The sequence below is a fragment of the Nothoprocta perdicaria genome, unplaced genomic scaffold (assembly GCF_003342845.1).
Source record: "Nothoprocta perdicaria isolate Ctin4 unplaced genomic scaffold, notPer1 scaffold_137, whole genome shotgun sequence".
NCBI lineage: Eukaryota > Metazoa > Chordata > Aves > Tinamiformes > Tinamidae > Nothoprocta > Nothoprocta perdicaria.
Window position 1 is genome coordinate 1,462,557 of NW_020454505.1, and position 26,116 is coordinate 1,488,672.

Consider the following 26,116-nt stretch of genomic DNA (forward strand, 5'->3'; position numbering starts at 1 on the left):
TTTACCAGGTTAAAAACACACTCCTGCTCAAATACACCGTTACCAACAAGCAGCCAGTAGATAAAATTAGGCTTTGGGAGTTTAGGTTTTGTTTCAAAATATAACTAAATGTCAAGTTTTGACAACTGCTTTCAAAAAGGCAGAGCTTAGTCTTATAAACCAATCTAACACATCAAGAAAGGTTAGAGGGCATAAAAAAATCACTACTTCTGGGGAAAAAAAAAATTGACATCCAATTTTCAAGCTGATTTATCAGTGGAAAGCTAAAATTGATAGTTTGCCATTACTGGGTAGCAGGCTGTCTAAGAAAGCTGTTACAAAGCCTTTCATTTTGATTTAGCCACATGGATCAATACAAACCTATACTGTTTCAATTTTACAAATATTGATTTTCTGATATAACCTCTGTGGGAGAACATTCATCACCTGCCATACTAAAAATATTGAAATTTATTTTGTAAACAAAATACAGTGTTCTACTGAACTAAATGAAATCTGGTTTCCAACACAATAGCAAACCACTGTTAAAATTATATTTTCAGTAATATATTTTTGCCTTTTAATTTCAAAGTCCGAGTAATAACATTAACCTTTAACTGGATTCATACCAAAGAATATAATAAACCCTCTCTTTGTTTTTTGATCACGTACATTGAGATTCTGCTCAATTTTTACTAACACAAGGACAAAGAAGAACTTTAAGTTATTTAAATCCGTGCACTAACCTTCTCCCTGCAATTTCAGAGCCACTTAATGATGCAGGGAAGAGTTTCTGGTTTTTTTGTGTGGGCTTTTTTTTTTTTTTTTTGTGTGTGTGTTTTGCTTGTTTGTTTATTCCCCAGGTATCAAAAGAAAAGGAATTTCCTGTAGTAGAAACTGCTAGTTACTTCATGAAACAAAAATCTTTATCCTATATTTATGCACACAACACTACACGAGAACGCTGAATTCAATTCACCTCTGGTTTATCTATCCTGCCTTTTGTGATATCCAAGTGCTCTATTATTCCTAGGCATTCAAAACACAATATATTTTTATAAATTACTTTGCTCATACTTACTGGTTTTATGACGGTCCATTTAAACTGATAATCATAAGAAACTTCTGTGCAATTTTGTAGATCAATTTTCAAGTGTATGGATCTAGAATTAATCTGTAGCTTTGAACAAATAACTTTTTTTTTACCCTTTTCTTCTCCACTCCTCAAAAGCCCCTTTATCAGATACCTAAATAGGACCACAAATATTTCTGAATGCCACACTGCTGCCAGCAAATACAGAGGAAATATACTCGAGATAAAAATGTGCAAGTATTTCATCAGCAGCATATGGGAAGTCAATGAGAAAAACTGCAGTTCTACCCTGGAAGGCCAAAGTCCAGGAATGAACTACAAGCAGCACCCAAGATGGTTTAGACTGGTAAATATACACCTAGAACATTGGCTACTTAGACTAGTGATCAGTAAGCAGCGAGAAACTCCTAAATCATTATGTTAATATTTGGTAATGAAAAATTTCTGAAATAAATGCAATATTGTCATATTGACAAGACTACATTAATTTTAAATTCTCCTACAAGACAATGTCTTGAAATTGGGGGTAGAATTCCTCAGTAGACTTAGGACCCATCCTTTTATAAAATATAGAACAATATTTCCACAATTTGGATACTAAAATCACCTTCCTAATTTTACTTAGAAGCAAAAAATACTGAAGTCAAACATGTGAACTTGCACTAAAATTGTCAGTATAACAAAAATCATATAAAATAGGCAACCGAAAGCAGGGAGTAAAAAGTGCAGAATAACTAATAAAACAACTTCACTGAATGTGCAGATACAGAATTGCTAGTCTAATCAGAGATGCCTTTACATTCAGTTCCACAAATGCTAGAAATACAACTCTTCAGTGCAACCACAATGGCTGCATGCAACTAGAAAATACTTTATATCCAGTCGTCACATAAACTCTTATTCAGATGTTGCTTGATCTTAAGCACCAACCTGATAAACAAAGGGAGTTTTAGGCATAGTAAGAACCCATTGTGGAACTATAGTGCTAGAGCATGGTAAAAATAAGACACCAAACCACTGAATATTTACAATCTTCCTCTTAAAACAAGATCATAATTCAGCACTTTTTTTTTAAGCTTTTCTTCTTTTATATCAACAGATCTCAAATTACTCTGTTGGCAAAGCACTATAACCTGTGTATTACAGATGAGGAAAGCTCGGCAGATACACAAAGGCTGAAATGATTTATTTAATGTTAAGGAGTCACCTTACTGGCACTACCAAGATCATAACTTCATTTTTGGGGCCATCAAGTGGCTGCTTACATAGCAGAACAATGAATCTCACTTCCCTCTATGAACTGTACCATGAATTTTGAAGGGGAGAGTGAGTGGAAAGGTTGGCATGTCTTCCCAGAGCAACCATCCATGGACTAATGCCTATGATTTGTTAATGGCACTTGTTAAATCCACTATTCCCATATACATGTGCATTTTCAGGGAAAAAAATAAAAATAAATCCATGATAGACTTGAATAAGCATTGTTCAAATCATCACTTACTGTTCAGTTGCAAAAAACTCTGCAAAATTTTGAAAATACATAAAATTTTCACTAGATGTAAAAATAACATGCCATAATTTCTGGGAAAAAAAATGTTGGCCAAAAAGATTTTTTTGTTCCCCATTTTTTTCATGGCATCCAATTTCTTTTGGAGAATTTTTTTTTGAAAATATCTTTTTTCCAGAAGCAAAATTTCTTGTTGCCACTTGGATTTCCATCCTATAAGCAGAGCAATTAAAAGACAACACTCACAGTGAACTCTTCTTCTATTAAGGTTTTTCCTTATCCAACTGTATTCTGAATAAGAGAACGACCTTCTAAACTGTAATGATGGTGACCATCCATATAATGGTCGTTATATGCAAATATACAGCAGCCACGTATACGAACAAAAATCAGACAGCAACTTCACAGTGCTTAAGGGCTTCATACTTTATAGCAGCAGCATTAATGGAAAAGTTAATGTAGCATTGAATAACAGTGAGCTGCTCAGCTGCTGCTGCAGAGCACTTAGATCATGGAAATAACACATCATTTTTGCATTCCTATTGCTTTCTTGACCCACCCCTCGCTATGCAAAAAAAATCATGTAGAAAATGCTCCTGCATTACTCAGCTTGTTAAGAAATATGTGCAGGCATATAGTTTTTAAAACCAAAAATTCAAAAAAATAAATAATCCATAAAATTCAGATAATCACAAAGATAATCAATCCCTAGTGCTGAAGAAAATTCCCCAAAATACTCTCTATGACCTAACTGATGTCACCTAAATCTTTTTGACTGTTCAAAGTCTACAGAAAACTTTCGGAAGGTAACACCTAGATATTGTAATTGGAAGCCTATAATTAACTCTAAATTAAATTGCACTGACAGCTGTGTTTAGGGAGAATCTGAAGAAGGGGGCACAGCATCCATACCCTAAGCCCTGTAAACCCTGTTGTCTTTTTGTTATTGCTAGTTGGTTTAGGGGAAAAAAAAAAGTTAAGGAAGTCATTATGTAAATATCAAGCAAATGTTATAATATACCATCAATCTTTTCCTGCATAAATTCAGGCAACGACCTTCAGAGTTTTGCTCCTTCATGCTGCATTCTGTAAAATGTGAAGCTCTATCAGAGTTTAGAACTCCCATTAAGGATTTTTGCCCTTCCTGGGATTCCTGCAAGTTACTCCAACTCATAAAAAAATTCAAACTCTAGGGTCTCCACACTAATGTCAGACTGGCATCTCTTGATTTTGTGTCTAATTGCCTATCGGAAGGAAAACTAAAGTGAGGCGTGATGAACATAGCTATAGAATGGGAGAAAATTCACCGCTTCCTTTTCTACTCGCAATGGAATGAAGGAGGGTGCTGCTTATCTGAGCTTCAGGCAGCTCAAAAAGCAACAGAAATGCCTGGCTGATACATTATAGTTTAGCTCCAGAAGTCAGACATAAGCCTGAACAGTGCAGAGTACAGAGCAGTGCTTCCAGATCCTTCCAGATCTGTTTCTTGGCTGGGTCTTGAACTCAGAGGTTGCACTGACGAAGGCCACGATTTCCTGAAACCTGAGCAGAAGGTAGATGGTAACCAGTCCTCGGCTAGATGGTATTAATGAAAATCTTCCCGTCTCTACTCTGTCTGCTTTAGGCTTCCAAGTGACTGTAATTTCTAAATTTTAAGAAGTTATTGCCATGAGGAAAGTGTATTACTTGCAGAAGTTGAATACAAGCAACATGGAGAGCAGCCCAGGGGCACTATAAAGACTGAGGTAGGGGATGCGATGGCCTCGCATGCCGTGTTTGCAACAGAAACAGCCTGAAGGGTGTTAGTTACTCAAAAGTGTAGAACAAATTGTATCCACATGAGACTGAAGTGTTAAGGACAAGACCCTACTTATATGAGCAAAGGACTTATTTACTCATATACTTACTTATTTGGGTAAAAATGTAAGGCATAAAAAAAACTCAATTTCATTTTTTTTATTTCAAATTAAGATTGAATTGGTTAAATAAAATTGACAATTAGAAGTGGCAGAAAACTACAGAGACATTTGGAACTGACCAGTTGATCATGAAGGCCTTCATTCTTGATCTGAGCTTGTTTCACCTATGTATTTTGGCTAAGTACAGCTTTAACCAAAACCTAAGTTTAAAAGATCACTCTGAGGTGCCATACCCACTGCATCAGCGATGCTGAGAGGATGTGCTCAGTCTGAAGGAAAAGGATTTCTTTCATGGACTGCTTTCCATCTCACTTTTGCCCAGAGGCCTGAGATTTCAACCAGGATTAATAACACAGAGTTTCCAGACAGTAAGAGGTTCTTCCAGCCAACGGTCAGATTCACTGACACAGGCACTTCTTTACTGTCTGCGAGGATCCGAGCCACCAAGGGCTACCAGGATTGAGCAAGCACCAGCAGGCAGCACTTGCCTTGCCAGACCGGGATGGATGGTGATGGTGACGGGCATGGGTAGAAACAGCAACAGCAAAAACTTCTGATTAGTCTTATAGCCAGGGGTGAATTTAGAGAGCCAGCACCCAAGAAAAAATATTACTAAAAGCCATGGTGAAAATTCCCAAAGATTAATGCAATCTTGAGTGAAGAGTCCTCAAATTAAATAATGTCTTTCTAAATACGCAGAAACACAGTCTGGAGTTGTTCTTCCTTGCAAATGGAGACCTAACACATCTAATCTATGATGAAAATCAACTAAATTTTTAAGTCCATCAGTAAATTATTAGCTGTGATTTACCACCTTAAATGTTTTGAGAAACATGAATAACAAAAGCAGCTTGTAGAACTTCTAAAACGCGCATCCTCACATGCAGATGGAATCTCCTGCTTTTCAACTTGTACCCATTACCCCTTGTTCTGTCACTGGCCACCATCGAGAAGGGCTTGGCCCCATCCTCCCTAAATTCTCCCCTCAGATACTTAGACATATTGATCAGATCTCCTCTCAGCCTTCTCTGCTCGAGGCTAAACAGGCCCAGCTCGCTCAGTCTTTCCTCATAAGAGAGATGCTCCAGTCCCTTAATCATCTTTGTCACTCTACGCTGGACCCTCTCTAGAAGCTCCACAGTTTCACAGTTTTACTTTAGTTTCTGGAATATACACATTAGAAAAACTGACGTCCCTGACTGCCACAGGATGTTCTTTCATTCTGTTTCCTTGGAGGAAACTCATGGACGAGCAAAAAGAACAACACATTTACTATCATTATTCAGAAAAAAAAAACAGTAGAAAACGGAGACAATGTATACTTGATTGCTAAAGGACTATTTAAAGTACCACAAAAAAAAAAAAAAAAGTAATTTGCATGTTGAAAGTCTTGATTTTAAAGACAGTTGATAACACTACTCTATTTCTGCTTAACAGAACATAACCTCCAATCTCTCTCTTGAACTCTTTTTACTACTTTAGCTTTCGTCTCAGAGACTTCATACCTTTATATAGTCTTCTCTGTTAAAGCTCATAGATAGCATTACGTGGCCACAAGATTCAAATGGCCATTTAGCTGCATTTTTATTTCCAAGACCTTTAGGAATCAAAAGCAACAGATACTTGGGGAACACTTACACAGTTTCTTTGTCTCAGCCCTTGAAGAATAAATGGAAATTGCAGCTATTTAGTAAATCAAATAACTTAATTCGTCATCATCATCTCACATGGAAAGGGCTTTATAAAATTCCTTTCCTAGGCAACCTCAGCTGCCTTTTAGCCAAATACTGTTTTTTGGTTTGGTTTGTTTTTCCCTCTCTTATGCTTCTCAGTGGTAGCTAACGGAGGTTCCACCAGTAAATGCAGCAGATTCGGGTTTGTTCTGATGCTACACGTCACATTACGCTCCTGGCAGCTTTTCTCTTCTGACAGGTTTCAGTCAATTCACTTTCATAGATTTCTGGCTCAATATTTCTGTATAAAGCTCTAGTACTGCAAATACTGTTTGGAGTTCACCAAATAAATTCCCTCTACTATTAAGCTGTCATCAGCTTTGAAAACAAAGCTTTTTCTTTATTTACAAAAATATAAGAAGTTGGGGTACTGTTCAGTGTAAAAGAATACTATGGCTTGTGAAAGAAACACTTGCCCAACCAAAAAAAGAAAAAAGAATCTAAAATGTTTTTACATTAAAAAAAATTAAAAATGTAAATATCTTTACTAATGCTTTAACAACACTTCCACTCATCACGAGGCAAATATATCATGTTTTACTTTCCTCCCTGTTTTCACATAGCACAAGATGTATTACACATAAAAATTAAGGCCCTATTACAGCAAACAATCCTGAATCCCTAAGGTTTCGGTAGCACTCCTAAATTGGGCCTAAGAGATGTCAAATTTAGCTTCCTCTTTGCGTACGTTTTTATTGCTTCCTACCATTAGTGCAAATATAACTTCTAGTAAATCATGAAAAGTGATTTCTTACACATTAGTCTTTTCTGGATTCAGATTGTGAATATAACAAAAACAAAGAAGCCCTTTCACCCAATAAATATAATTCGATATGAAGGGAGAAGGGAGAAACAGTGAGAACCTCAAAACTAAATGTATAAGCTCCACAATAAAATAATAAAAAGAATATCCGAGTTGGTATGGAGCACATTAAGAAATACATTAATTAAAAATTTAGTCTGTTGGTACTGCAGAATATTTTTTAAAATGATGGTTAAAATTCTCAAATTGTGCATGTGGCTCATGAATCTTTTTGTGAATTTTCTAATAAACTTGGCAACTAGTTAGTTTGCTGTGTTGCTGTGTTTTAAAACGGTTCCACGCTATTGAATGTTTAAGAAATATTTATGGCATAATGCAGTATATTCCTGACGCTGAAGCAATCATTAGGCTCTGATGTTCATCTATTTTATTGACCTCCCCGCAGGGAGCTTTACGGGCATACTATCATGTCAAGGTCACAGGATTAAGTGAGCAGTGATGACATTAAACAAGCCTTTTCTGTATATTCTAAAGGGTCTTCCCAAGTTACTTAAAATGCCATAAACATAAATAGTCTTCCATCTCTGCAACACACCCACGACAGAGGACTTCAAAATACAGCACTCTTGAGCAATGGAGCTTCACAGCCTAACCAACAGCCCATATTATTGACAAAAGATATCAATATACTGGAGAGCACAAACACTAGGAGAAGCTTGCAATTTAAGTCACCCTTAGATATTTTACGTCTGTAAGGGCACAAGAAATATATTTACGTATATAAGAAATATATTTATGTATATATCAAACCTCTCTGTGAACAGATATCGCTGCAAATAAAAAAGAGCTTACCAGGTATGAATAACAGCAAAGCATAATAAAATAATAAAATAAAGCAGAGAAAAATAAATGCTTTAGTTTGCATGTAAGTGCTGTATTTTACATGTACCGAATCTATATAGGTTGTGTAAAAACAAATGATAATTACACTTAAACCTATCCAAGACTTCTAATAAGTATCTTACCATCCTGAGTGATTTAATTACTCCTTAATAGTACACTGTGCACTACTGCATTTATTTTAGTGGGAAGGAATGAAGTATTATCAAGCAGAGTAACTTTCTTGAAGTCAAGGGAAGTCAATGACAGTTATTGGGTGTCTGAATTGACTAAGCTCATTCTTTTCACTCCCCCTCTTTTTTTCTTTTCTCTCTCTTTTTTTTTTTTTTTTTTTTTTTTAACAGTAATAGTTACTTGAAAGGGACTCAGCAGATTGGGTAAAGAGCTTTAAGATGCCTGGATTTAAAATAATCAAAGGAATCAGCTAAACAGAAAAGATTTCCAGATGCAAAAACTGACAACAAAGGAAAACTGGGCACATCCTCCACTTGGCTGGTGCTCTTCCTTGCTGAGGGGACCTGTAGGTGCCCCATGCAGGCCCCAGGCCTACCCCATGTGGGGGTTCTCCAGTGAGAGTATCAATAGGCTGTTCTCTGCATTCAGCTGCATTCCACATTTCCATTACCACCTTCAGTGAAGAATCAGAGAAAACTGATAGTAACACCTGAGATGTGAGAATTGTGAGCATGATGCAGGAGAATATTAATTGTCTGTATGTCCAAAATCTGTGAGATGAAAGAAAGGGACAACAATCTTTGTTATAAACAGTTAGGAGCACAGATACAAATCAGGAAGTGATTTTCAAAAGGTAAGAGTGAGTTCCAGTCTGCAAGTTGCTTCATGACGTGCAGACTGATCATCCAGTCTCATGTGAGGAGGCATCACTGAGACCACAGCGTAGCAGAAACAGAAATTAACAGGTCTGCTCTATACAGCACTGTTGAGGCTTCACTTGCAGTGCAGGGTCCAGCTTTGAGCACTGCTTTCTAAGGGAGATGGAGTCACACTGGAAGGAATCTAAAGAAAGACGCCACAATCAGGCAAGATGTAGGTAATTTGGCCAGTGAATTGAAAGAACCATTGGCCTGGTAAGGACAGCAGCCCCTGCAGGGACTGTGCCAGCTCCACAGACTCCAGGAAGAGCTGGCTTTAAAATCAGCTACAACTGGTCTAATTTGTAGCAAAGGAAAATAACCAATAATGTCTATGTAAGTTCAACTATAAAGCTAGCAGAGAAGCAAAACAGGTTTCCTAAGGTGTTTGCAGAATTTCACTTTCTTTCCCCCCTCAAAGAAAAGGGGATATAAAACATGTGATAGGGATGTTCTAAATTATGCCTGAGTCTGTGCCTGAGGATGATTTAATCCTGAGTGCTTTTCCATCCCCCAACTTGAATGTCTCAAATTATTTTACAAACATATGGTTCCACATAAATATATTTCATACAAAAAAGTACAAGGCATTAATTTTTTCAGGGAAGGAAAGATCAAAATGGCTCCACTAGGATTTCTTCTCGGCTATAGTTTTGCATTTCTGATGATTCCAACAAAAACTAACTTTATCAAAACGCTATTGATGTTTCTCTAAGAAACAAATATTTTCTAAAGCTTTTAATTTATATCTATAATCCAGCTGAAGCACCACATGAGACAAGAATGCTAGACTGCAATAATACTATAACAGTTTGGTTTAACTTTATAAATATGATGCTAAAAAAACTTCTTGGAAGTACAAAAAACACCTTCTTGGAATATTATCGATGCATTTTGATGTTTTTTTCTTTTTATTCTTTGGTTTCCATTCTTACAGATCGAGCACTATAGGAAAATTCACTTCTGTACTGCACAGACATTATTAGATTGACACGTGAGGCAAGTCTGCCTGTTGCATGAGAAATTTCCCCTTCACGTGTTCTCTGCTGAGCTGCTGGCACTCCAGAAGGCTGTGCTGCCGTTCAGACTGCTTGACAGGCTTGAGAGGTGGACTGAGAGGAACCACAGAGGGAGGTACAAAGCCCTTCCTCTAGGAAGGCCCTGCTGGCTAGGGGTTGACCTGCTGGAAAGCAGCTCCGTGGAGAGGGATCTGGGAATCCTAGGAGATATTCAAAAACTGTATGGTCAAAATTCTTAGAAGTAGGAAAGGTGACCCTGCTGCAGCAGCAGGGTTGCATTAGATCTCCAGAGGTCCCTTCCAGCCTCAATCGTTCTGTGATTCTGTCTAAATTGGAGGTAGAGAAACTGTTAGTCCCATCTGCTGACACTCATTGCAGAGGCTGTTTCCACTGCAGGAAACAGGAGCAGAAAAATGAAGGGAGACAGCTGAACTTTTGATGTCCTACTGAGATAAGGAAACTTCAGAACTGAGACTGACTGAAACTGAGATTGCTCAAGAAATGCTGAGTTGAAAATGTAAGGAGTCTGTGAAAGTATGAGATGGAAATACCATGTGCAGTTCCTGTATTCCTACCTATCCATGAACACTCACGTACAGCTGAAATTAGATTATTGGGCTAGATGGATCCCTGGTCTGAACCAATGCAACTGTTATCATCGGTGTACTGGAAGACTGCTGTGTGTGCAGGTGCTACTTACCACTAGGCTTAAGGAGAAGCAACAGTCCTCAGCTAGTTAAGGCTGACCTTTCTCTCAAAATATATATATTCTTACTGCATTAGTAAGACAACGACATGTAATTTGGATTTCTGTTGTGATTGTTTCAGTTGAAGATTCTGCTGACATCTAATAGATGTTGTTTGTAAACATCATGTAAACACGTAAACATCATCCAGATGTAGTTTGTAAAGCTTAAAGAGAAAGAACATGGGCATATATTTCTTCTGCATTTGCCATGGAAAAATAAAAAAAGAAAAACAAGGAATGAAGAATAAAAAGAAGTAAAATGAAAAAAGAGGATAAATTAATTCTCTACTGCACAAAAATTCTATGAAAGTAAACACAGAAGCCTTCCTCCAGTGTCCAATAAATAGTGCTGTCCTTCTAGTGACAAACAGATCTTTCTCTTGAAATGAATAGCTCTGCTCTGATTACCTTGCATTACCCAGCACTGGAAAATACTACCTATTTTCGGAGAGAGTGTTTACATCAGAGAAGATAATAGTAATAATAAGCACTACAGTCCAAAAAAAAAAAAAAATGTCTTGCACAAATGCAGAATTATGTCACACACAAAGAAAATGATGCACGCGCACAGCCTATTTCTGGCCACACAGGACTCCTTTCTTGGCAAGTCTCTCTAAGCTACATATAGCAACTCACATATAACTTCCCATCCTTCAGAAATGATGTTGAATTCTTCCAGTCTCCTATATCCAGCAAGATCTTCAAATATCACAGCACCATTCGCAAGAGCTCCTTCAAAGACTCTGCCTGCCCTCACAGTTATCAGCAGGGAAGGAAAGAGCAACAGGGTGAGAAGTGGATATAACAAAACTGGTGCAGAACAGCAAAAGCAACATAAACTTTAGGTGGGATAGGAAAGAGAAAAAAGGGATTGTAAAGAGCAAAATAACTCAAAAAAAAAAAAAAAAAGTGATCAGTTCAGAGAACTAGTAACACACTTACAGCTAAATGGAGAAGGGTATGTCAACATGCCAACCCAACATCTGTTGATATCATGTCATCTTGAGTACTGTAGTTAAGTATGAGCAACAGACGGCAGAAAAAATATCTTCTTCATGATTTTGTCATGATAAAATCACTCTGGAACTAAATATTTGGAACTTGTAACCAAAACAGCCCACGGTAAGTGGAGAAGAGTGCAGCTTCTGTGCGACTAACCTGGGGAAAGATCTGTTTTAAAGAGAATTATTCTCCGGGACTTCCAGGAACATACTAAATTCATGGCTGTTGGAAAACATATGGAGAAATGCAGAACCTAAACAGGCGTTCAAGCAGGTGTGTCAAATATATTGCTGGATCCAGTGGGCTGGATCTGCTCCCACATCTTTTCCACTGTTCTAAAGCTCCCTTTGCAATTTATATCTAGCAGTTAAAATGAGGAAGAAACGAATGAATAGCTGAACCAGATGAGGGGGTTCTCAGGGGGGACAGGATGGGTTCTCTGCCTCTCTGAACTTCCCAGGACGGCAGCTAGTAGAGTGATGCAGGGCGAACACACCACAAGCTGGGTATAAGGGAAACCCCTTTTTAGTAAATTCTTGTGATCCGGTCCCTCTCGCTGTAAACTGGAAACATTTGGTTTAGAAGTCTAAATACTCTGATCTTCCCAGAATCACCTTATTGAACTGCCAGGCTCTATGGGCTCAGGAAAGGAGCGTTCTCCTCTTTCAACCTCCTCTCCCCCTCACCCCCAGCAGAGCCCCATCCCTGCGGGAGCACAGGCTGCACTGAGAGCCAGAACCAGCTCTCTGGCAAGAAACTTTGTATTTCCAGCCTGTTTCCCTAGACGAATTTGGTCTTCACCACAGAATGAGTTTGACAGCTCTGCCCTCCACCATGAATGATTAATTTGTTATGGGTGTCTAGTTTAACCAAAGATGGATTTGAACAGAAAGAGCCCTCGTATACTTGCTGTTTGGTAAAGCTGCTTTAGAGTAGGTGGAACCTCCTTCATCAAATCACTGAAAGCAAGGGGACCGACTCTCATTTTTAAATGTCATTTTTCTCATTATAGTAATCCTCCCGAGTATATCGGAACTGATAACACGACTGCGACAAGTATTTCATGCTTAGATTTAGAATGCAAACTGCAACTCAGAACCCTTTGCATTGCCCTAGATTGTCTTCAACCTATGGAAGCTGTAAGGCATATACACATTAGGTCCTAAATAATCACATTTTAAAAAGTAATAACAGATTAAATCAAGCAGCTGATATAAGACACTTCAAACAAACACCATCACAGGATACTATCCAAAATACAGGCATACATATGGCTAGCAAAATATTGACTTGTGCATATACATAGGTTTTACTAAGTCTTTATTTATTTAGTTATTATTTTTAAGAAAGATATGTATGGGGAGAGGAGCAGATGGGAAGGAAGAGAAGCACCATATGAAGCTGACAGAGAAGTCTGAAGGAAGCATATGCTGGAACATGAAGACCATAACCCTGAAAAAAGCTAAGGGTAAGTGCTGGCTTAAAGGGGCTTTGAACAATAAGCTATGAAATATCCTAAGAAATAGGATGTTGCATATTCACTCTGAATAAGTGGCAATGCATCAAAGAAATAACTAGCTCATGAATTTTGTTGTCTTAATAGAAAAGAAACATGTAGAATTCTATTTCTGGTTAAAAGCTAAAATTAAAAAAAAAATGAAAATAATGTTTCGGGTAGGCTATCATGAAGATACCTAAAAGCATCACAGTGCCAAATGAAGAAAACAAAATTAATTCAATCTAAGAGTAGAATCATGATTTAAACCAGACTAAACATATATTTTTAATCTATTATTCTTTGACTGAGCTATGTAGGAAAAAATTAAGATCACAGAGTAATTTCTTTTTGTTGTAGAAGAGATGCTCATATCTGAAAGAAACAGAGCAAAACCTATTTGGTTTTGATTTTAGTAAGTGAAGGGGAAAATATTTGCGAGGGGGAGAAGAAGATAACATTTTAGCAGTACAAAAGAAAGAATTTTTAAGAGAGTTATTTACAATATTTAGAGAGGTTAAACAATAAATATGGTCTCAGACCCAAAGCATCAGATTAGTAAATGTACAGATAGGGCTATACCTCACCAAAAGTTTCATGTGTTATTTTGTTGACTCTTATTGCTCAATATTATTCTTTTTCTTCGGACATTTCAAAACTATGATAATGTATTCCAAGTTCATAATTGGTAAAGGCTGTATGGGTTCACTCATCAGACCCCTGTTTTCTGCTCGGTACTCACAGTGCTACCAGCAGTTGAGTTAGTTCTTTGTGTCTTAATAAATGAACAAAGAATGAACTTTGTGGCACCTACAGATTGAGCACAGTAAATGCTGGGTGTTGTTTTCTGCAAAAACAATCACATGCAGTACAGTACAACAGGACCATACAACAACACAAAACTAGGAAGGCTTACACATTCACTGCATTGAATTCCAAACACAGGAAAATATTTCTGTACAGCTAGGTCAAATTTTAGAATCTATTTTATTTTCTATCACGTAAAAAGTTATTGAAAACCACCTAATTAACCAAAGTTTTTGCCTTCTTTTCGTAACTAGTTTCCTAAGTCCCCTCTCAACTTCCTGAACGTGAAACCTTTTAAATTTGCTTGCTGAAAACCAGGGATTTTAGTCCTTAAAAAGGCCCATGTGGGCCTCTCTTACTGCGAATGTTCCCATATCTATCTGCTGCCATCCTAGTGCTGGCCACTCGCAGCCCAGATGTGGGACAATCCCCTGGGATTCGTGTGCTGGCTCACCCAACTGCACATGCCATGTGGCAGGGCCCGCGGCACAAAGCCACCGGCCTCCTCCTCGGCTCCTGTGAATGGGAAAACCCTGCGTGGAAACCCTCCTGTGAATGGGAAAACCCTGCGTGGAGGCCTCATCTCGTAGCCACCTCCCCACGTGCGGGGCCAACGAGGCCAAGGGCTGCGTCTGACAGGGAGAGCAGGAAAACGGGAAGCAGGGAGCGAGCGGGAGGCAGGCACGCAGAGCGAGTGGCCTGAGAGCAGTGAAACACAAGTGTATTTCGTTTGGTATATGAAATTTGACAGCTTTGCCACATGTATCAAGTAGCTTCCTGGTCTCTGGATAACTACCATGGAGTAAAGTGAGGAATAAGTCACAGCAGTGAGTGGTTGCCACTTAGGGCTTTTCAAATATATAGGAAAGTTGCTAGGCCCAAAGAGGAGATGTTCTTCACAAATTAGTGACCAACAACAAGAACTGACCTGCATCTGCAAAGTGTCTCTAACCACTCGTGATCCTGAGCAATAACTTTACTCGAGATTTTGGAGACATTAAAGGAACTGAAGCTTTAACAAAATTTAATCAGGTTGAAGGCTCCAGATATACAGTTTTAAACCTCAACTGGAGATGACACAAGCGTCCATTATGGACCAAGATGGCTTTGAATTAACCATATCATAATCTTTTAAAAGCAATTTTTTTTTTTTTTTGTAATTTCCATCAGAATGTCTTTGATGTTAGACTGTAGAGAATTTCTATAAGGACTGATTTTCTTCTATGCTTTCTACCACCTTAAAAACCTATGTATTTCCATCATCAAGTAGGCAATAGCAATTCCTCTGGAAGATATAAGGATGATGAATATGAAAAATTACATTTCTTTTTTTACTCTAAACAACTGCAAGAAGCAATTAGACAGAATGACAAAAAGCATGAACAGTATAAATGGTATTTATTAAACATTATTATTTTTCTGTCAAATTTACTACTCAGCATCTTTTCTAATAAGCCTAAACTCTAGACATGTATTCAAAATACCCTCATATAGATTTTTTTGATATATTTATCTGTAGTAAAGATTATGCATCAATATATCAGTCTCAATTAGATTTACACTGAAAATATTTTTCCAGAAATAAAAGAGAACTTTCTGCTCTGCTTGCCTGATTCGAAGCATTGGCTCAAACAGGAAATTAAACTATAAAAAAGAGATATTTGGAATTAGATGTTCCTTAATCTCTCCCTCTCTCTCCCCTTTTTCTTTCTTTTTTTTTTCTCTCCTTTTTAGCTCTTCTATTTAAATAAATAGTCAAGTATTCATTGCTGAGAATGCAAACACAAGAACAAGACTTGGCAGTCTCCAGTTTGGCAGACAGGGCACTCACATGGCAGACCCAGGTTCAAGACCTTGCTCTGAATGAAGGAAAGGAGCAATTTGAGCCCGCGTCTTCCATGTGAGGGTCAGCTCTTTTGCCACTGGCTATTTCTGTGAAACAGAACAACAGGCTCTGTTCTTAATATGAGATATGAAAATGTTTAATCTCATTTCTGTGTTGAGTAGAACAAATTTTTAAGAAGTTTTCAGCATAGCTCTGATTAAAACCTCAGTTACCATGTTACCACTTACATTCAATAAGAATTATATATTTAGAATCAAGCTTCTTTTACAAAAGCACCCGCAGAATTAAGCATGCACTTTAGTTATGCCCAACTGTGCATCACTCTACATTTAAGTACACATACAAGTTTCGAATTAAGCATGTAAGTTTGATTATATGTGGCTGTTATTTACTGGTCTGCTGTCAGAGTTAAGATTTACTAATGAATCTTACCAATTTATTACTTCAACAGAAAGGCTACACGGAGAAGTGACCTTTGACAGCCATTGAAGTGATCTGGTTTTGATTGTTACTTTAATGCTGACTTACTCCTTAACGTTGGACAAGTTATCTTGCCTCTCTGTTCTTTATCTCAGCCTTCCTCTATCAACATCTATATAGGAAACTCTCTTACAGTCTCATCTACAGCATTTAGATCTGAAAGATCCTAATACGTAAGTTCCAAAACCTCCTGATAAACAAACAATAAGACTGCACTATCTTATTTATATTATGTTAAAAATATTACAATATTTATATTATTATTTACTATTTTATTTAAAATGTGATAAAATATTATGTCTTCAATCTACAACAGACTTTGATCTGTGAATCTTTAAGTAAAGAGTTTTTTTCAAAGAAATGGTGAGGAAAAGACTAACAATAGAAGATACATTTCAGCAATACTAGCTTCTAACACTTATATTTCACATAGACAACGACTGCTTTGTTTAAACTTTGAAAACTACATTTAAAAATCATGCATTTTATGTTTGCCTCTTACCTGTGAGAGACAGCTCCCCAGGCACCATGTTTGTTTGTGAGGATGTTGAGTATCTTCTGTTTTAACTGATTGGCTGTAACATGATCTCGATGTTTGGCAGCACTGATAAGGTGATCACACATCTTTTCCTCCTCTCTTCTATCAGCAGCATATTGAGCACACTGTGACTAGGAATAAAAAAAATACGTTTATTGTGTTTTTGTAGATAAACTAGTTAGGAACTACCTTGAAATAATAATTTCCTAAATTTTTTTACATATGTTCATGATCAACAGGCCAATTAAAACAGTTAGAGGAGGAACAGGGCCCATCTTTCAACTAAATCAGTTTTGTTGTTATGTATACAGAAAGAAATTACTCATTCAATTATAACATTTAGAAATATAAACACCAATGGCAAAGACAACTGAATTGAAATGAAATACATTTACCTACGGAATTCTGCATGTATAAATGTGTCTGCCTGAAAAGTTGCTCTTTATCTGGAAAATTTTCAAGTGTTCTCAGGAATAACATACTAATCAATTCAGTATTTTCAACTTACAATCTGTCCTGCAGAAAAATATTAAATACATTTGCTTGACTTTTAAAATGCTGTAAGATCCACAATTAATAATCGTTTTCATAACTTCATTATTATGGATACTAAAAGGAAAACTTCTTTAATTATCAACTTAGAGAGCTGCATTTTCAGTCTTATGTCACAATATGAAAAAATGTTGTCTACTTGAATATAAATTCTAAAAAAACCCTAACATTTAAAAAGTTACTCATCTCTCCAAATGAAAGAAGGATCTATAGTTTCATCATGTTTCTTTAACAGATGAATGCTGTGGCTTCGGGTAAATTTGTTATCTTCAGGTAAATTCACTTTCAGGAAAATTTGTTTCTAAAATTGTCAAAACACTAAAAGTATATTTTAGTTTGATGAAATCTTTTTGTATAACTGGCATGATACAATTTTGCTATTTCTTTTTCCAAAACCACATTAAGTTCAAATTTCTCCTTCTAGTAGAGATTCTTTTGAAATGTCTAAGCGAGGCAAATGCAGCCACAGCAGTTAAAAAGACATAATTTACAAAAGCTAAGTTACTCTCAAAATAATTTGAGAGTAATTAAAATTTTGTCAGTAACGTAAAATTCTGTCTCAAAAATAACAGCTCGTTTTAAAAGTGCTTCTTTAAAAGGGAGACCTACATTTTTGCACTCACCGATTTTAGAACCACTTGCACCATTTTAGAACATGTTTAGCCAATACTCAATACAGTTACACTTAATGAGGAACAGACTATAAAATTGAGGTACCTTCATACTGGATATTCGTTTATTTTTTGTAAGTCTGCGCACTACATTTTCACCACAAATCAGCATTTGGTAAAATTTTCACAGTGGTCCTTCTACTGGGTTAAAGCCCTTATTTCCAGTAATCTATCTGGAAAAGAACCATCGTCCCACTCCTTCACAAAGGGTTAATTCATTTTTCAATTTATCTTCTCGTACAGGGAAGCACCAATTAGTACAATGATCTGCCTCGGTAATGAGGTTAATATTTCACCAGCTCACTGGACAGTAAAATTAAATTTTCATTTTTCTTCCTGAACAATTATCAAGGTTAACAAAATGAAAGTTAACCGTGAAGCGCCCGTTCTAGGAGGAGCCTGCCCTGCACCCCCCGTAACTGCAATTTCAGGACAAACTTTACATGCTTTTCCGTGGCCTCCCCCCGACTGGCAACACAGTAACTCGATGCAACGGGGGCAAAATAATTGCTTCCATGATGATTTGATTAAAGTTTAAAAGGTAAAAATAAAATAGCCACTCACTTTTCCTGCTGAGAGCAACAATTAACATGTACTAAACCTGAGAACATATACCGATACAGCTTATTAAAACAAAGTGACGGATTTACAATTATGCAGCAGAAAAGTACCAGGAAACCCTTTTGTCCTCACTACTTTCAAGTAAGGTCGATAATAAAATGTTCAGTTATTTACCAAAGGTTATTAAAGACAATACACAAAATATCTTTCAGATGTTAAAATCCTGCAGATTTTAAGATATACACATTTAAGATTCCTATTTTACACAGGCTACATTTTGTAATTTTCTTTTGACTCACAGATTTTATCTTATTCATCTAGAAGCGTAGCTGAGGTTTTTCATGTGACAAATATAAAGAAAATTTTCATATTTGAAAAATGTGTTGGTTTCTTTACTAGACAATAAGATTGACTTAAGGTTATTCCTTTAGGGAATTTAGTTAATATTCTAAATCCTATTTGCTAACAGAAGCTGGAAGTTAATTGAATATTCTCATTTTATCTAGAGTTCTGACAGATCTTATACCTCAATGTATTCTTCAAAGAGCAGATAACTCAATCTTCTATTGTCATCTTAGGTTACTGCATGATGCTCTGATAAATATCAAATGTTATTTATTGTTGAGGCAATATGAAACTTCATTCTGACATACACTTGATTGCAAATGTGATTTTATCTAAGTTCAAAATATCCAGTATGTGCCTGGTAATAAAGTTGTTGCAATCCCATATGACAAGTGTCTCCTGCCTGGCCTGACAAATTGAAGTAAAGGTTATATGTACCCAAAATGACAGCAGATATCTCTCTGTCTCGTACTCTTCAGCTGGGTCAAGGAGCACCAGAACTAGTACATCAAAGTGTACATTTGAGAGAGCTGTTTCAATGAGATAAAAACCTCATCAAAACTAAGATTACTGGATCCTATTTCTAGCCACCAGGTGCTTGTTGACATTTTCTGACAGATGAATAAATTGATACAGCTATTTATTATCATCACCACCACTAAGTCAGCCTATCTTAATCCTAATGTTAGGTCACTTGAGCTTTAAAATATGTGCAAGTAGGTGTGTGTGTGTGTGTGTGTATTTATTTATTTATATCTAAATGTGTGCAAACACAGGAAGATTTAGAAATGTCGACAAACCCTGACACCAAAATGCTGTATAAAAACACCATAAAACATTAAAACATGAAAATACACATTATCAATAAAGTCACATTAGAAATGAAATTTGAACTTTATTCCATCGCTGTTACTTTGGTAAAGAGGAGTAAAATTTATCCTAGAAAAATCATCCAAAAATTAAATACTGAACAAAATAAATATTTTTAAAACAGCTTTTGTAATTTTGTATAATTTTCAAAAAACATATTTTAGGTTGTATGCTATAACATTTATGGATAAAAAAACAATTAAATGTTCACTGCTTTTAGGAGTAAGAATTAAGTACATTACAGTGTTATTGGATCCAGCTGCAGTTTACTCCTTGCAATACTTAAAGAAATAGATATTTAAGATAGATATTTTAGATATTGCCAATATTTAAAGATTTCTAACAAGTATCAAAGACACACAATATCACATTTTAATACCTGTTTTAGTAAGCAAATGTCCTAAGAGCTCAAAATCCAAAATGTTCTGCCAAAAGTATCATAAAAATATTTTTTTTTCGAAAATAAAACTTCTGTATCTGTTATTTTTCAGGAAGTACCTTAAGTGTACTGCCCACTTTTCTTTTTTTACTAAATTCATATATGATGTTGATAAAATCCAGCAAAATAATTGTGATTTGCATTGCTACTTGCAGTAAATCAGAAAAGCTCTTTGGGAAGCTAAAGGCTCTGCCCTATCAGTTTAGCCGACATTCTGATTAAGGGATTTCTTCAAGCTGTAAATGTTTGCATGAATTTCAGTGAGGAGATGAGAAATTAAACCAGCTACTTGTGTTTGACATTTACCAAAGCTTTTAAAAACTAGTTTTGAAATGCCTTCAATGTAGTTTTTCTTTCCCCTGGAAAACGAATCTTTATTGTATGGAGTTACAGTCCAGGTGACAACTGAGTGAAAGCAGAGAAGCAGGACTACAGCAGCTCTCGGGCTTACCTCAAACTCCGCGTGCTTGTGCACATCTTCAGCTCTCTGTCGGTTCAAAATAAATTCTGCTTCGTTTGCAACACGTACTATATGGTCTTTCATTGCATGACATAATAATCTAAAACAGGGAAAATCAAAATTAACCTTTAGATTTTACTTCCTTCAAGTAAGTTCTTTCAGTAAATTTCCTTAAAATAGAAAACAAAGAAATTTATGAAACTAATGATATTGTCAAATTAGGGGACATGAAAAATATAATGTGTCCAGTAATAACACAAACAAACCAAGTGACACTGAAAAAACCTTTCTGTTTCTTATCAAAGGCAAACGTTTGTTATAAAACTATTGTAGTTCCAGTAGTTTTTAAAAGCAGTCTCAGTATGAGACCCACAAATATTCATAAATCATGAGACTACCCAAGAAAAAAAAAATCTATTAAATTCCACTAGAGTGGAAGAACTGTACCGTATGTCCAGGTTGTTATGACACTGGAAATAGACAGAACTTAAGAGAAATAGAAAAAATAACTTAAGTTTAGTCTGAGATTGAGAATTTCAAACACCTTAAATTAAGACTCTTGGAAAAACAGATCTCCAGATATTGTGAGATGCATAATAAAATTGCAGGAAAAAAAAAAAAAAGGCAACACAGTTTTTAACAACACTGGTGCCTTATGGAGCAGAAAGAATGGAACCCACTGCTTGCTTGATGGCCCCTAGAGCCCAGAGCCAAGATACCCAGTCTTTCCACACCTGGTTTGCTCTCCTTATCAGCAGGGAGGAAATGATCTCTCTGAGGATGCAGAGATCTGACGGGCCTGCCTGCTTAGGATCAGAATGAACCGTTTTTCTTTATGCCAAATTGGCACAGTCTGGGACTTTCCTTCTTGCAGCATCAGGGAAACACACTGCATTTCAGACATTCTTCTATTAAGAAAGTGAAATTACTAGCAAATCCCACCCTAACGTTGGTGCTTAGGAGCCCCAGATCTTAGAGGGAAATGAAAACTATGATTTCTGGGCCTTAAAGAGTAAGAGGGGAATGGCTTGAACTGTTTCCTAACCTGCCTTCCTTGGCGTGTTCTACTATCTGTGAAAAAATCAAATCACTTACCCTGAGCTAATGTTTCCTATGGAAAAGTGTGGCATAGGAGGGCCGAGTTTTGGGGATCTCTGTTTAGACATAAAGACTAACAAATCTGGATCACACTGGATATTCATGAGTAAGTCTTTTCCAACCTAACTCTTCACTACTGTTCTTGAAAATGAAGACTTTTTGGCAGGCTTTAAAGAACTGAAGATTAAAGTCTCCTCCATGGTACTCTTCAGAATTTACTTATTTAATCTACTCCGTTGGAAAATATGCTTCAGTATTTCATTACTGCTAAGTGTTCAGATTTTTGCTGTGAAGAGGCCAGCACAGAACTGAATTCAGATACAGATTTGCAGTGAGTGTTCATGATTTTAACACGCTTCTCTGAAATAAGAAAATACCAGAATTGAGCAACTTATATCCGCAATAAAAATTTTACATCACAGGTCTTCTTGAATTTTTCCGTATTTTTTTAATGACCAGGAATAAAACAGGATTTCAAAACTAAGCACACAGATAGATTTCAAGTGTCTAATAGCTGGACATCTCTCTGAATAACTGTATTAGTAAATAAATGAAGCACTGGACAAATTCAGTGTCTCTAAGTCTGCTTTTGCCCAGGCAAGCTTTTCAGTTCAGGATCATTTCTGGTGAAATAAAAAGGTTTCTTTAGATGCTCTCCACCTTCAAAAATTTGGTGAGAAAAGATCTAGACTATCTTAGATTCCCTGAAATTATTAGCTGAGACTCCTGTGCATTGCTTTTAAATCCCAGTAAAAGCATCTGAACTGTATTTGTCTATGAGCAGGTCCACAGACAGGCAAAGGAAAATATGGACCAAGTTCATCTTAGTTGCCCTTATTTGCAATAAGAAGTGTTCTTCACATTCTCAGAGTGTCCATTTACGCATTAAAACAACTACTGGGCACTTCGAATGGATCACTAGGGAACGCTGATTTCCGCAAGTCACAAATAAATCGCTTGCCAATAATCAAGGAAAAGATAAAAAATAAAATTAAAACAAAAAAACTGATAATAATTGTCCCTGGCTACTTTACAGAGAATGAGAACTTCCACAGACATGCAGCAGATGATTCAAATCAGATGGCTGAAAGTGCTGGCAAGCCCAGCTCCTTCTCCCACCCCACTCCCACTTCACAGAATCACAGACTGGTTGAGGTTGGAAGGGACCTCTAGAGATCACCCAGTGCAACCCCCTGCTCCAGCAGGGACACCCAGAGCACGGGGCACAGGGTGGCAGCCAGGCGGGTTTGGAAGATCTCCAGAGAAGGAGACTCCACAGCCTCCCTGGGCAGCCTGTGCCAGGGCTCTGTCACCATCACAGGAGAGAAGTTCTTCCTCACGTGCAGATGGAACTGCCTGTGGTTCAACTTTACACCCATTACCGCTTGTCCTGTCACTGGCCACCACTGAGAAGAGCTTGGCCCCTTCCTCCCTACATTCACCCTTCAGATCTTTACACGTATTAATCAGATCCTCTCTCAGCCTTCTCTTCTCCAGGCTTGACAACATGCACAGGAAGATCACTGTCATTTGAATATATTCCTGCTTCTCTAAATCCTTATCACATATTAAATATTAAATATTAAATTAATATTAAAATAAAATAATTAGCAACAACAAAAAACACAAAACCTCAGACTTTTCTGGCTTTAGAACAAGTGCTTACAACTATCCTGAGGATTCTGAAGGGAAAAATGACAATGATTCAGAAAAGATGGCAAACCAGGAAAATCTCATACTCAGTAGTGTCAAAGGCTGCCAAAATATCCAAAGAATCTATTTTCATGCACTGCAAGTAAGAGACAGGAATAAAGAAGATTTCTAAGTCAGCAATTTTACTCCTTCACTACAATACACGTCATACAAACTCTTTCCGAAACTATTCTTAGTTTATGAAAAATATGAAATTTAGCAAATGAAATATATCTTCAGTTTATAAAAATGTGATGGGGATTCTAGCCTCCAGCAAAGCTTTGGAAGGTCATTCCAAAATCTTTGACGGTTGAAAACCTTCTTATACTTTCCAATTCAAACTCATCCATCAATAGTCTTTACTTTTCATTTATATATATATATATATATATATATAAGCCCTTAGGCTTATAATTCTTGTTCCTTCTGTTGGCCTTCTAATATTCCATCTCAACCCCCATTTTATCAGGCTAAATAAACCAGACTATAGATATGCCAGACTAATTAGGAAAAACATTGCCTTGTGGGTCTTTATTCAGGTCATACATAGTTTGAATTCACCTTGAATTCATTCAGTGAATGCAAAGCTGCACAGCTAAAAATGTCAGTGTCATTCCAGTCAAGTTCTCAATTCTACTTACGCTATACAACATTTCCACAACCTATTACATTATATTCTATTTACACTAACACCCATCCAATTTTTGTTGGTTGCTATTGCAATCATCTGCTGAACTGTGTTTCCCATCAACAGCCTTTTCCTTTGAGGAAAAGTCAAGTCTCTGCATCATCCCTATCTCTGCAGTTGTATTGCAGTGACTCAATCCAACTAAGACACTGGCATAAAAATGCACATAGACTTGCTAAGCAGGGGCAAGATCTGAAGATCTGTTTTGTTCTGATCATGAAGATCATGTTTACTCTCCTTCAGAAATAAAACATACAGTCCTTATCACTGACAACTGAATATTTCCTGTGACTAAAATATACTCACTTTTCTCACTCACCTTTGTAAATCCTCATCCTGCCTTAGCAGAAATGCCCTCAAAAGACCTAGCAGATGGACAGATGTTGAGACAGTGATGAATCTGGCCTTCTGGTCAGGCTTATTCATCTCTAGACAAGCTGTATTCCTGAAGGGCTGGGGAGTTGTCTGAGAAGTGTCACCACAGGCTTGCTAGAAACTTTATACTCTTTTCTAGTCATCTGTGATTTGACCAAAAGAGACAACACATTGGTCTAGAAAGACTTTTGGCTAGACTATATGTGACAATTGCTGTTGCTTCACCACTCCAACTCCTGCCAGAACTGGAAGCCACGTGTGACTGTTAGGACCTTCCCCAGTCGAGCTGATCTCAATCAGCTGATGCAGAGATCCACGGATCATCAGCAAAACTCCTACCTCCTGGAGCTGCAATTCTTACAAAATAAAATAAATATGAAATATTATTTGGTAAATTATGATTTGTCTCTACAAGACAGACTCAATTTCTGCTAAATGCCCACAAATTTGTGAGCCACAGTTAAAGCTCCCTTAAGAAATAGGACTGACATATTTTTAATCAACTTACTTTTAGTATGGAATCCACCAACAAAGCACTCTGAGATTACTCCAGTGTTCAAATCCTGCTATATTTCTATGGGGAAATGAGTTTTCTACACTCATGGGCATAAAGTTTCCAGCTTACCACATGGAAAATGGAAAGAAAAAATGAGAATAAAGATATGCAGATGCTCTGAAATAAGAATGACAGAGCTGAAGTTTCTTCCACACCTAAAAACCCAAGAGTTTCAGATGTCACAATGAGAGCAGACCAGGTGAGCGTATGTCTCAGGACTTGCTGATATTTAAAGATGACTTATCTGCAAATATTATTTAGGAGGAAGGAAGGAGTTATTTTAGGACTCAGTGGTTTGCTTTCTTGAAGGCTGTCCTTGACAGGGTTACTTTAAAAGTCAAGAGAACTTACAGTTTAAGGGAAGTTGTGGAAAAGAACGTGCAAGTAATAAGAAGCCTGTGTATATCAGGGTTTTAAAAGGTTAAGACTGTGAAGTTTCAGACTCTGAAAAATAATTCAGATAAGAAGCCATAGCCTGGGACTTTTTTTTTTACTTTTTTTTTTACTTTTTTTTTTTCCTTCAGTCTTGAAAATAGTGATAAGAATATTCCCAGACTAGCTTGGAAACATATAAAAACATAAAACACAACACTTTTAAGATGTGCATTGGGATGGGTTGTCACAAGCAGTGCTATTTGTCTTCCTACCAAAAATGAAGGATTGGAAGTTGTATCTCACTATCTAAAAAAGCAGATCATTCCCAAACAGCAACTTTCAAAACAGATTACAAAACGAACATTTGTTATAATTTAGCTAAGGTCTTGCTTCCTCCACTCATTCCTGAAGTTCTGCCAACTCACATGTCCAGGGAAACAGATGTTCCTCACACTCCCTTTCATCAGATGCCCACAGCTAAGTCTTTTTTTTTCCAAGAAGCAGCCTGGAAATTTGCCACTTTTTCACCAAACACTGTTGTTTTTACAATTATTAATGGCACTCATAAGAAAGGAAACCTAATGTGGCACTTAGTATTTATAACAGGATGCATAAACTGATCTAAAGAGTTTCAAGTTCTACAAGATGAGGTGCTGCTATAAATGCTTAAAAAAAGTCCCATAAACTTTGGAAGGTAGTGTCTAGCATGGGATTTCTGGCAAAGGGCCAGTGA

At 36.8% G+C, this 26,116-nt stretch overlaps 1 protein-coding gene across 5 annotated transcripts in view; it reads right to left on the reverse strand.

The window, feature by feature from the left end:
• Positions 1-26,116, reverse strand: part of NBEA (neurobeachin) — a 462,643-nt gene that overhangs the window by 199,187 nt on the left and 237,340 nt on the right. For all 5 annotated transcript variants that reach the window (XM_026033944.1, XM_026033943.1, XM_026033942.1 and 2 more), the window contains exons 37-38: positions 20,591-20,699; positions 16,666-16,832 (exon numbers count right to left, since the gene is read on the reverse strand). In XM_026033944.1, the coding sequence (XP_025889729.1) occupies positions 16,666-16,832; positions 20,591-20,699 (276 nt within the window). The remainder of the gene's footprint in view (positions 1-16,665; positions 16,833-20,590; positions 20,700-26,116) is intronic.